General features: G+C 36.1%; 2 protein-coding genes across 3 annotated transcripts in view; one reads left to right on the forward strand and one right to left on the reverse strand.

Annotated features, from left to right (window-relative positions):
• LOC105394056 overlaps positions 1–2,405 on the reverse strand; it is a 29,069-nt gene extending 26,664 nt beyond the window's left edge. For both annotated transcript variants that reach the window (XM_048631139.1, XM_048631140.1), the window contains exons 1-2: positions 1,967–2,405; positions 1,700–1,876 (exon numbers count right to left, since the gene is read on the reverse strand). In XM_048631139.1, the coding sequence (XP_048487096.1) occupies positions 1,700–1,867 (168 nt within the window). In that variant the 5' untranslated portion in view covers positions 1,868–1,876; positions 1,967–2,405. The remainder of the gene's footprint in view (positions 1–1,699; positions 1,877–1,966) is intronic.
• Positions 2,406–4,387: 1,982 nt separating this feature from the next.
• On the forward strand, positions 4,388–7,670 carry LOC105395463. The gene is made up of 2 exons (XM_011567416.3): positions 4,388–4,519; positions 4,622–7,670. The coding sequence occupies exon 2, from the start codon at positions 4,636–4,638 to the stop codon at positions 6,136–6,138; it is 1,503 nt and encodes a 500-aa protein (XP_011565718.3). The 5' UTR covers positions 4,388–4,519; positions 4,622–4,635; the 3' UTR covers positions 6,139–7,670.
• Positions 7,671–12,574: the final 4,904 nt, after the last annotated feature.

Consider the following 12,574-nt stretch of genomic DNA (forward strand, 5'->3'; position numbering starts at 1 on the left):
CCTACTTCTTCTCCTAAGCGTGTCGGTGAAAATATTAGAGCTGAACTAGGGTTTGTCACTGTCGTGTTGGTATTGGTTATGATTATGAAGGTAAAAGTACGTATTAATACTCATTACTCACACTATGAAAGTAAGAAGTAGTAATTCACTCAATCGAATCGAATTCGTGAATAAAATACCTACAATAGTACATTGCACATTGTTCTGTTACATAAGTGGTGAAAGCTTATTCTTAAGTACCTACATCACCAAAATATTCCCTCACGTCACTCTGCTATGAAACGAGCTCAATGCCTTTTTTCATGCAATTCTTTCGGTGATTATCAGTTTGAACAAGCGTCGCGTGGGACTGATTACCAGGAGACCATTATGCGCTGCTCGCGCGCGAATTCTTAAAGTTGGAGAGCCATTGGTCAAAAGTAATAAATTTTTATTGGTTTTGCTATTGGTCAAAACTCTCGTCTCTCTTTTTATCTTCTTTCTATCTTTGTTTAATAATGGTTTAGATAAGATAGTGCCTATGGGATACCAGAATCAAATAAATAAATTACCTGATACTAGCTTTGGCAGAACCCGATCGTTGGGGAGATATGATTAATTAGTAAGTAAAGTACACACACCTGCATTGACCCGTGTGTTGCGCTCGCGATTAACAGAAAATCAGTAGGTAGGTATGAATAGGAAGGAAATACGTTATTCTTCTAACTAGATCAAAGAAGTTCCGCGGCGCGGCGCGGCCCGCGGCCCGCGGCGCGTCAGGCGGCGATATCAAAGCCAAGGGCGGCGGCTTTGACAAATGCACATTTTGTTGTAATTTAGGTACTTTGATTTAGTCACATTGCAAACTTTTAAGCATACACAAGTGTAGTGTAGACTGTGTAGTGCTTTTACATATTTCTGTCGCGAAATGTTTGTTGTAAAGCCAGTTTTTAATTTATTTAGTACCTACTATGGAAGAAATAGGTAGGTAAATTTATTGTGCGTTAAAACCAAGTGATAGTGGGTAAGTGTGATTGTGTTTATCAGAATATTCGGGAAACATCCCGAATATTCTGATGTCGCACGTAAGTACCTACCTAGTTACACGATTAATTTGATTCTAGGCTGTAGTAGGCATTTGTAGGTACCTATGACGTAAATTATCTTAGTTTTACATTTCCTGAACACTACATGTAAGCACTTACTTAAATGTAGCTAAGTTCAAATTCTGTTGTGAATTAGTTTTCCCTACTTTTAGGGAAAAGAGAAAATGGGGTAAAATGGCAATTATTCAAATTTTGTGCATGATGTCCTAGTAACAGAGACAGAGTTCATTGACATGTAGGTCAGTGGGTCTTGTAATCAGCTGTTTTAGGGTTGTTAGGCCACTTTTTTTCTGCGTGATTTTTTGAAACTTCAATCGTCAATAACTCGAAAACGGTAAACTATTTTGAAATTCTGATTTCAGTTTCGGGCTTAGATATAACATGCTGCACATGCTGGTTTCGGCTTGATATACCCTTTTTGCAACACCCTGTATAGTACAAATATTCAGCGAAAAGCGGGTGGCTCGCTTTCGAGTCACCTCTGACTACACCTTTGGGGACTACAGTCATCAGCATATTGTGTAAGTATGAATATACATTATATATTGTATAAGATAAGTAGATAATATAAGCCTCATGTGTTATATTAGGTACTGATAAGAATGCAAACTTACAACTTTTTCCCTGAGACGATATCTAGGTAGGCCCATCAACCCGGAACAATATGGTTTGAGAGTGTCCAACCAAACATCTGAAACTCGAGGGTCATGCGGCCACCGGGAGGTTTTAGATCCCACATCAGATTTGCAGCCATCTACGACGCACTTGCGAATCCGAATCATGTCAGACAGCTGAAAGACAATCAAAGATAAGAATCAAGAATACATACAAAGGTTACTTAAACTTATGAAAAGGGTATTGTCTACTTGGTGATAACTTACGGAAAAGTGGAAATTATTGGAGGTGTAAGACTGGTCACAAGGCTGATGATGGCTGAGGGAAGACGCAGGTCACAAACGGAGGGAAAACCTTAACACGCTGACTTTGGACGAAGTTCTGTAATCAGTCACAAAAAACAACAAGCAAAACAAATAGATTAGTAGCAAAAGAACAGTGTCCTTTCAATGATAAAAAGAATTAAAATTTGCATCAATAAGTGAATATTGTAAGCAAATTGTAATTTTTTCGTAAAGTCTCCGCTATAGAAATAGTGAGACAAAACAAAATGGCGGGAAAGCCAGGAAAATTCAAGCGTCAGTCAGATAGAAAAATAACGGCGAAAATTTGATTTTGTACACAGAACAAATTAAAGAAAGTATGTTCTCGATGCAGTCGTATAAATAACTTACAAGATTGAATAAATTATTTTCACTTACAAAAATAACTTAACAATTATATTGTAATATTATAACTTAACAATTATATTGTAATATTATAACTTACCTAACTTATTATTTAATCATGTATTTTTTTAATACATTATATTTTATGGGATCGATTCTGTTCTTTCAACTGATATCAAAATACACCGTTTTAAGTTTAAATAGGATGAAAAGTTAGGACATTTTCAACAGTTGAAAATCAAAAGGTCTTTTAGCTTGAAAAATTGATAAAACAGAAAAAATATATTATATTAAAAAAAATATATATTTGTTTTTGGTTCTATCATTTCCACTCGAATTACAAGTAGCCAATGGGAGCGGAGCCGTTTTCGTCTAGCCAATCAGCATGCTAAGGTTTTTTTTTTTTTAAATTGACTAAGATAAAGGATTTATACAGCCAGAGTCCCCCCCGGGAGTGTGGGGAGAGGAAGCGAAGCGGTTCATTAAAAAAATCGCTCGCAGGTTGATAGAACGCGGCCAAGACCGACGCTGCCTGGCGTACCTCACCCAAAGGTTATCCCTGGCGATACAAAGAGGAAACGCAGCCAGCATTATGGGTACTTTTGGGTGGGGTGCAAATGAAGAGCGCCACCAACATTTGTAAATATACATATACATCTAGTCAAATATAAGTTTTCTATTATTAGTTTATTTCATATTTCACTCTTGTGTGACATACACTGATTATGTTTTATTAATATAAATTCACTTTAGTCAAGTCATTTTTGGTACCCCAAGATACGGGCTTAGCCTAGTTTGGGGACCCCTGCTCCTTGTGATTAATGTCCAATTCAGACGTGTGCATAGATATAGTTTAAGTATAATACCTTGTTTAATATAAGTATAGTAAATATGTAACATTTCTTTTGCGCAATAAAGATTTTTTATTATTATTATTAATATTATTATTATTATGTATGTAGTGTGTCGTGTCATGTCTCCCTCTGTTGAGTTTGAGGGGTATGTTTTATATCCAGATCACGCGGGCCTTAGCCAAACGTAATCGGATCGGTGATGCAGGATGATGAGGTTAGGAATTTCCTTGTGATGCGGCAGGTGTTCAGGATTGTGGCTTTTTGTAGAAGGTGGATTGTGTGGAGTGGAATGTTTAATATTTCTAGGCTATTTTTAAAGGTTTTGGGTATGATTATTATTATTATTATTATGTTGTGTCGTTACCGTCTCGGGACCATGGGGTCCCGGGCATTTGGAAGGCGTGCATGGGGCCGAAGCCAACATGTAGAGGCCCGTTTGACAACATTAATCTATATGAAATGTGACACCAACCGACGATTTTCCCTGTGCAGACTATAGAAGTAAACCCAAGGAAAATCCCCGGTTAGTGCAGGACTATTGTAGGATATGGAGAAAACTAATACAGGGTTATGGAAGGGGGTGCTAAATGGACTGGGTAACTGGGACTATGGCAGGACTATGGCCCCTGCCTGACCTATATGTTTCACACACGGATAAAAAGGCAGGGGGTGACTCGCACACACATTAAATGGGCCCCCCAAAACAGTCGCTAGCACATAAAAGTGACGTAGCAACAAGGGGGCAACATGGCATGAGGTGCTGAGGGTGGAGAGGTATACCAAGGCTCTCAGAGCAATCGCGGATGCCGGTCAAGACCCCTACAAGCACTTACTGGATATACATCCTTCCTCCGAGCATTTCTGCTCTAGCGGTACACCACTCAAGCCAGCCAATGAAGGCAAGCAAGAGGTGGGAGATCCTGTTCCTCGTCAGTGTTCACTCTGGACAACCAATAAAGGCAAGCCAGAGATGAGGAACAGGGGTTCTCCCCGGCATCGGGTGGGTGGGGTCGCTAATGCCCAACAGCTCGCCACAAGCTGCCCTGCCGCATTATTATTATTATTATTATTATGTATCTGCTTTTTCTATAACCATAACTGTTGTGGTCTGTCAACTCTGTCAAAATTGACATTTGTTGACTCAGACAAGACAATTTGGAATTTCTTTAACAGCTCAAACTCAAATCTCAATTTTCCTGCTTAATTTTGTGTTTTCAAGTTACATTTCTATAAAAAATCGCATGAAAGTAGATCGGCTTGCAAGTAATTAATGTGCTCTAAATATTTTTGGTTCCATGTAAGTTGTGTGACACGAAAATTCTACTCCTATCCTCTCAACTTAAACCACTGCATTCCGATTAAACTTAAAACCATTTAAAACATATTTTCATCTCATCAGATGCAGACACATAGATGAAGACTCCTCGAAAGTCTTCAGGGGGCATCATGCGCAAGTACTACCAGCTGATACTGGTGATCGTCTGCTGCGTCAGTGTCGTCACTCTCCTGATATATCGACATGAATACTACAGGTTACGATACGTACTCGAGGTACTCAACATCTTCGGAAAGCCCGGTCTTTCAGAAATTGAGTTCTGCGGACCCGGCTTCAACGCTACGCTGCTGACTGAAATACTAAGAAACTCCTCCATGGAGGTCAGAGAGAAGCCACCACTATTCCAACAGATAGATGAAAACTTCTACTCATACTCTTCATTTCTTAGATCACATCAGAAATATGAGAACCTTCAGCCATCTGAGGCGCATCACATTGATACCATTGTGATAGGAAAAGCGAATGTGCTGCCACAGTTTCGGTGCAATATTTGGCTTGAAAATGTAAGGAAACCGAAACCTGGCAAGTTTGCATTCAAAGCTATGGGGGAGGCAACTAAAGATTATCAGCTGTATGTGTTCCACTGTTCTATGCCAAAGAATCTTGGGAAGCCAGAAGCTATAAGCTTTTACATCAATGATTACAACATCAACCCTATTCACGCTCCCATCATCAAGGTAATAGAAGTTGTGACTAAAATAAAACCAAGACTGAACTCTAATATAAGGTTTATCAATAATATTGAACCAGCAATCTGTGTCATACCAAACCAAGTGCCGCTGGTGTCTAAAGCTGCATTTATAGAGTTCCTTGTGTTTCACCACATGCTTGGTGTGCACCACTTCACAATTTATGACAGTACTGTGTCAGAGGACATCATTCGAAGACTGAATTTGATTCCGCCAGATATAACTCAATGGGAAATTCAATTTTTCCCTCTCAATTACCCATTCATATTTTCAAAGTCTTATGAAATTGTTCGTAAAGCTGTTGAGCTAGACTGCCTCTTTAGACATTTCAAGATGGACAGAGAAGAGAATTCCGCAGCGAGCCATGCAGTGGTCCTCTCCTGGGATGAGTTCCTCGTTCCTCGGTTCCACAGCAACCTGAAAGCGGTGTTTGACGATTCAGACCCCACTCGGAAAGTCAGATCATCAAAAATCAAATCTCTGCTTTTCTGCTTGAACCAAAATGATGATGACAATGCAGAAGTAGGTTACCCAGAAATCATAAGAAAGACACATTATTTCAAGTTGCCTGAGGAAAACAAGCCAATTTATGTACGGAACTTTGATTCAATGACTTCTTTTGATGATATTTTCAATCTGGAATCAAGTACAAATGTAATTTCAGTTGATATAATGGCAGTTCATAAGTATACGGAGTGTAGGGACGGCAAGAACTTCCAGGCTAGCGGCTCCGAGTACAATGAGACGCAGATGCAGGTGTTCCAACACAAGTTTGAAGGAGCCATGCTCAAGTACGGCCCCAGTTTAGTCAATAACAAGATATACAGGCTGTACAAATCCGGACAAATATGGGAGAAGCATGACAATGAAGATATCAGGGAAATGTTGTGAAGTTAGTTGATAATTTGTTAATTTTTAAGTTGAAGTTAATGAAAATCATGATCGTTTAAGTATGTTAGATGTATATTATACAGTATTTATAAATATTCGGAACAGGTAATGAAGGCAATATTGAATGGAATGTGATTAATTGATAAAATATAACGTAGATTGTAGTACAAAGAATATAGGGAATGTTCAGTACTTGGTTAGAAATGTTAGAATGGAGAATCACCATTTATGTATAGTTATTGGGGGAAGTGTTGCTAGTGAGGTTTACTTTATGAAGGTCCACCTTTCTACATCGTACCTACATATCAGACCAAAGGATTTTCATAAATGTATGGAGAAACGGCCTCGGCAAAGTGCCATGGCGTCCGATGTCGAAAGGTTGACTCAGTCTAACAGGTTTAGCTGAACTTAAACGGGTATTGTTCATGTGTTCAGATTTCAAATATTAATCACCTTCTCTCATAACAGCTATGTATGTATTAGGAGCATTACCTACTGTCTCCAAAATTCAATAAGTATAAAGCAAAAATAAACATAACTATGAGTATATTCCATTTACTACAGCTTTAACGTAATAGAATTAAGATTTAAAATCACATAGCACTTCCAGTCTTTGTATTTACGGACAGCCAGTTCATATATTCAATTTGTTGTAAAGCTGCGTACAGACCGGGCCAACGAACGCCCAACGAACGCCAACGGTTATCCCAACGATGGATATTTATCATAAATAATATAGGGCAGATTGCAGCAACGAAGGTCAACGAAACCCGTTCGTTGGGCCGGTCTGTACGCAGCTTTAGACTATGTTATACTTACATTTACATACCTAACAATATCATCTAAGAAAATATAACGCAGAAGTTTGTTATTAGGTACTTACCTAATTAAGTAATTTTGTAATAGTATTGAATTTATTATAATATGGACCAAATTGATTTTGTGTTCGCATCTGATAACTTTGATAAGTCATGAACACTTGTTATATGCAAAAAGTCTTCATGACTTAAGTATCTATCTTTTATCAATATCTTAGTCAGCTGGGCATAGCTTCTTCTCACGAAAATCATTGAATAAAATCATCTTTACATGTTCTTAAAATAATAAAATTTGATCCATTCGTTTTATAACTGTTAGTAAAGATAGCAGATATTACTTTGCTCTCGATTAAGTACTGATCAGTAATCACTAATCACCTAAAATTTGATATTAAACTAGTCATAAAATGATTGTTTTTTAATGGTAGCTACTTATGTGGAATTATTATTACCTAGATCATTAGATAATGTGCCTTGAAAGTGGAAAAAGGTGACTAGCTAGATATAATTAGTTATAAATATTCATCTAATATTACTTATGTATGTAATTTAAAGTTTAAACCTGTTTTTGCACTTTTTACTATTTTTATTTCAGCGCATTTGTTAATTTACTGAGCCATTTTTTTTGGCGTTGTATAATACCTAGTTAATGATGATAAGTACTATTAATGTTATTTATACTTACACTTTTAATAAATTTTCAATAGACGCTGACCTATGTTTTACTTGATGGCCTAGTTGTAGTTAGTCAACTAACCTACGAAATATCCGCAATATTTTAAAGCTAAGCGGAAAAGTACCTACCTAACTACAACTTTCTTCCTGATTCCTTGACACAATCAAATTTTACAGCAGGATGAAACAACATTTTTGAAATAAGTCCAATACTCTCGATTTGTCTATTTTCCGCTTGCTGTAATAATATCATTGGCTATAACACCGAATACGACTTTTAACTTGTTGCCCACATCGACACAGATATAGAAAAAATCTATAAGAATACCTAGGAATAGGAGCGGTGGTAGCTCTCTGAAACTCCCATAGGGTATGAAGGCACTTAACCAAATGAAATTAGTGGAAAATGCATGGATATAAGAGCGGTGGTAGCTCAGTTGGGTAAGCGCCCGCTTCTCACGCAAGACATGCGGGTTCTAATCCCGTCGCTGACATGTACCAATGAGTTCTTTGAATTTAAGTACAATGTATACCATCGCTCTTACGGTGAAGGAAAACATCGTGAGGACACCTGTATATCTAGATTTAGCACATCAATCTAAATATGTGAACCCGCCAACCCGCATTGGACCAGCGTGGTGGGAAATGGTCCAAGCTTAGAAGGCAGTTTAGACCTTGGGGATATGCACAAAGCTTCGAGAGAGCCAGGTGCAGGTACTTAAGAGAATAGAATAGAATACCTAGAGATATTCACAGGGTAGAACTGAAAACAATTTGTTTATGGTTCTAAGTAAATATTTATTCTATTCATGTTAAATTACATGGATAAATGTCCAACGAATGTCGCAAATTTAAAAGTTGACAAAACTAGAGTGAACGCTAAAAAAATACTTGGAAGAAAATTAAGCTGTACACAATTTAAAATAATATTTTTATACATAATTTTATAATCATAATATCAAATAAGTAGAGATAGAATAAAAATGAGCATAAAATTGAGCAATACAAAGCTTGTATTGTCATTGCCACAAAACAATGGAGGGAATGTAATACATTTAAAAGATACAAGTACTTACTAAAAACTTTAAAGCTTATGTATAACATTGTTTAAATATTGCCACAGATAAAACTTATAACAAAGGATTACATTGATAAGTACTGAATGCCATAAATTCTCACTAAAACATCGTATTTATGTTAGTAGTAGGTATACACAGTCAGTGCATTGAGAAATGTGTTAAAATATTTGAATAGTTTACTAAATATTTGACTTGCAAAAGATGGAATATATTTGAAGGCACAGGCGTTAGTTATATATATTTTATTTGCTCTAGCTATAAAAGCATTGACGATATTAGCTCTTGAGCATAATAATAGCGTGAATTAAAAATATTGCAATAGGTATTCATGATTATACATGGTAGAATAGCTTTAATCAAAGCTTGTTAGTAATAAAAAGTTTGAATATTATGCTTAGCTCTCATATAGCTGCATTAACCAAACTGAACACTATACTAGAAGGAACAACTTGAATGTATGTAAATGCATTTCTGGCCAGGAAAAAGCCGGGAAATAAATAAGGTTGAATAAATGGCGATTATAAATAGTGCTGATTTGATTAAAACATTAAATACATAGAGTTACTCTTATTTCGCATAATAACGGAACATGCGTCAATCTTTCAGAAAAATAGAATATTTTTTTTATTATTGTCATGATGTTTTTTCTCGAAGACTAAAGTCTTAGCGACCGACACAAATTAAATATAGTTAATCCTAATACAAGAATATTTAAAAACAATTATATATCTAAAAATTGCCACAATTTTATTAAACTTCTGATCGACCAAATAGATTGCGAATTTATGATTGCGTTTTGGTACTTTACTACATCGTTTTCACTTCTATGTATTTATAAATCTAATATTTTTTCAGTTATAGCTATAATACATTTTTATAAGTATTTTAAAACATCAACATCAAATATATGTACATATTACGAAGAGATATCCTATTCAGACGTCCATACCATGTGAATCTTCAGAATTTGTAGCCACTTTATTTTTCTCTTTCTTTTATTTCTATATAGAAAGAGATAGGCGATGGATCCCATGGTAGGTACCTCTAACGTCCTAAACAAGAGAATAGTTATAAAATATCACCGTTTACACACTAAATAGTAAAAATTATTACAGTAAATGCACGAAAAATAGTCAATACATAGTCTTGAGTTGTTTAACAGATATCTTAGTGAACTTAGCAACTGTCGGATGAAGTAATATGTCAACTAACAGCCTCTGTCTCAAGGCATAAAAAAACGGTCCTATAGAAATAGTAGTGGCTGACTCATCTTTATATTTTGTCATAAAAAAACATAGATACTACATAGGAACCGGTCAAAATCATAACCTTTTCGCTTTGCTGAAATAATAATTATAGGCATTTTGCGTCCATTCTATCGCCCGACTGAGCTAGGCATATAATGTGATTAGTTATTTTATACTTTAGCCTGTGAAATAAAATTATGAAATGTGTGGCACTTTAGACTTTAAAATGGCTTGTATTTAAACCTCCACCAGAAATTATATGATACTGCCGCCAATAAATTCGAAATCTCCGCCAAAACGGATAAATCATCACCAAATCATGCTTCCCAAAATATTTTTGAAATGAACCAAATTATTTTTTACTGCATACTGTAAAACTATTTTGACACCATTAAAATTTATTTCAAACCAAATAAAGTATATCATCGCTAAATAGATGTAACCAATATATTATTTTATCAGTATCATTTTAATAATACTTTCTAACCAAAAAAAGTAAAAATAAATATTAATAATTAAGTTTATACCAAAAAATCAATAGCTTACCCTAAAACAAAGTCACTTGTTAAATTGCTTTATGAATTTTATTAATTAAATCATTTGTATGTGCCTAGTAAAATCTATCCGTTACGCCATCTTGGCTCCCATTCGTGTGGCCGTGTGGCCGAGGCGAGGGTTTGAATTCTGTCATGTACCAATAAATTCTATAGAAATAAGGAATTGAAATACAATTTATTATAGTTAAGTGCTTGGTGCTTGGGGTTTCTCTGATGGATCATATGAGAAATGAGGTTATCTATCAGAGGACTAAGGTTACCGACACAGCTGTCAAAATATGCAAGCTGAAGTGGCAGTGGGCTGGTCATATCTTCCGAAGAACCGATAACCGTTGGCGTAGACGAGTTCTCGAGTGGAGACCTCGAACAGGCAAACGCAGCGTGGGACGGCCTCCTGCCCGCTGGACTGACGATCTTAGGCGGGTTTCAGCTGGTAGTGTTTGGATGAGGAAGGCCGAGGACCGAGTGTTGTGGCGCTCCTTGGGAGAGACCTATGTCCAGCAGTGGATGATTATTGGCTGATGATCATGATGATGATGATGGGTAAATGTATGTATATGAGTATGCGGGCGTGGGGGGATGGCGCCGCTCAAATTTGACCTTGTCCAGAATTTGCCGCGATGTATTGAGGTCGATGTACTAGACATCATTGATACATTGCGTCCACAAGCATCGCGCGAATTCAAAATTCATGCCGCACCACTCGTAGAGCCGCAAATACCTACATATTAAAATTAACAGGTAATCGATTACCTTTATACTATACTAGCTGCTCCCGCGAGCTTCAATTCGCCTTTTCCCGTGGGAATTCCGGGATAAAAAGTAGCCTATGTTCTTTCCTAGGGTCTATACCATATGTATACCAAAATTAATTCAAATCCGTTCTGTAGTTTTGTCGTGAAAGAGTAACAGACACACAGTTACTTTCGCATTTATAATATTAGTAAGGATTAGTTAGGATATTGTTTTTGGGTAGGATAATTTGGTGATATAAAAAAAAATTGAACACTTAGTTTTGGTGTCAATGTTTATATTTTAGTATAGCATAATTTGGTGATGATTTATCCGTTTTGGCGACGAAAAAGATTTTCTATTGTAAACTTGCAATTATTTGGAGGCGTGTTTATTTATTTTGGAACGTAAACGTTTTTTTTTGGGATTTCGATTTTGGAGTTGGTTTAATTAATTTGGTTTTAATTTATTTTTTTGGTGCAATGTATTAGCGTACAATTATTTTTTTTGGTGATGATTTAAATTGTACCCCTTTAAAATTCGTTCATCGTAAGTCATATTTAAATTTATTTCCCCAATAACAAACTAAAGTTTTTTAAGTTTGAGGTATTTTATTCAAGGTTGGTATTACTTTTTTGCTCAAAAGGGTTGATGAAGTCCAACAGCATATCTAGATTAGCTTACAACAACGTTATCAACATCGCAACATATTTACACATGCCTACAACAACAGTGTATCATTCCGAAGATAAAAAGATTATTTTTAAAATTTCAACAATTATGTTTTTAACTGCGTGCTTATTTAGAACCTTAGTGAATGAGTAGTCAAAAAGATTTAAGGTCTCGCTTTACTAAGACTCAACATTCATTTGTTTATACCTACAATATATTTAAGTTTTTAATTAGATAAGTACTTAGTTAATGTCCTACATTTTCCGCCACAAACATCCTTAACTGTACTAACAACTCTATCAACTAGATCTACTTTAAACATTTTGAAAGTGACTTTGATTTCACGTTTGACGCTTTAAAAACGACTTTAGTCCTCTGACTTAGGGCGTGTGTCCACTGTCCACGGCTGAAAGAAAAGCCTGAATTCGTAGGACACAAGGCCATAGTTGAAGCTGTGTCCACATTTGTATCATCCCGTATCGAAGTACTCGTAATATTCGTTAATATCGTTTGAAGTAATATTTATTAGAATATTTGCACGCAAACTAACCGTTATGATACGCTGTGGCTACGATACTGGTGAAAAAATACAAATGTGGTCCCAGCTTAAAGCTTAATGTGTGTGTCGCTTAACATTTACTTAGGTACAGTATTCC

The sequence above is a fragment of the Plutella xylostella genome, chromosome 28 (assembly GCF_932276165.1).
Source record: "Plutella xylostella chromosome 28, ilPluXylo3.1, whole genome shotgun sequence".
NCBI lineage: Eukaryota > Metazoa > Arthropoda > Insecta > Lepidoptera > Plutellidae > Plutella > Plutella xylostella.

Coding starts and splice junctions, on each gene's coding strand:
- LOC105395463 (XM_011567416.3), top strand. CDS start 4,636: ATGAAGACTCCTCGAAAGTCTTCAGGGGGCATCATGCGCAAGTACTAC.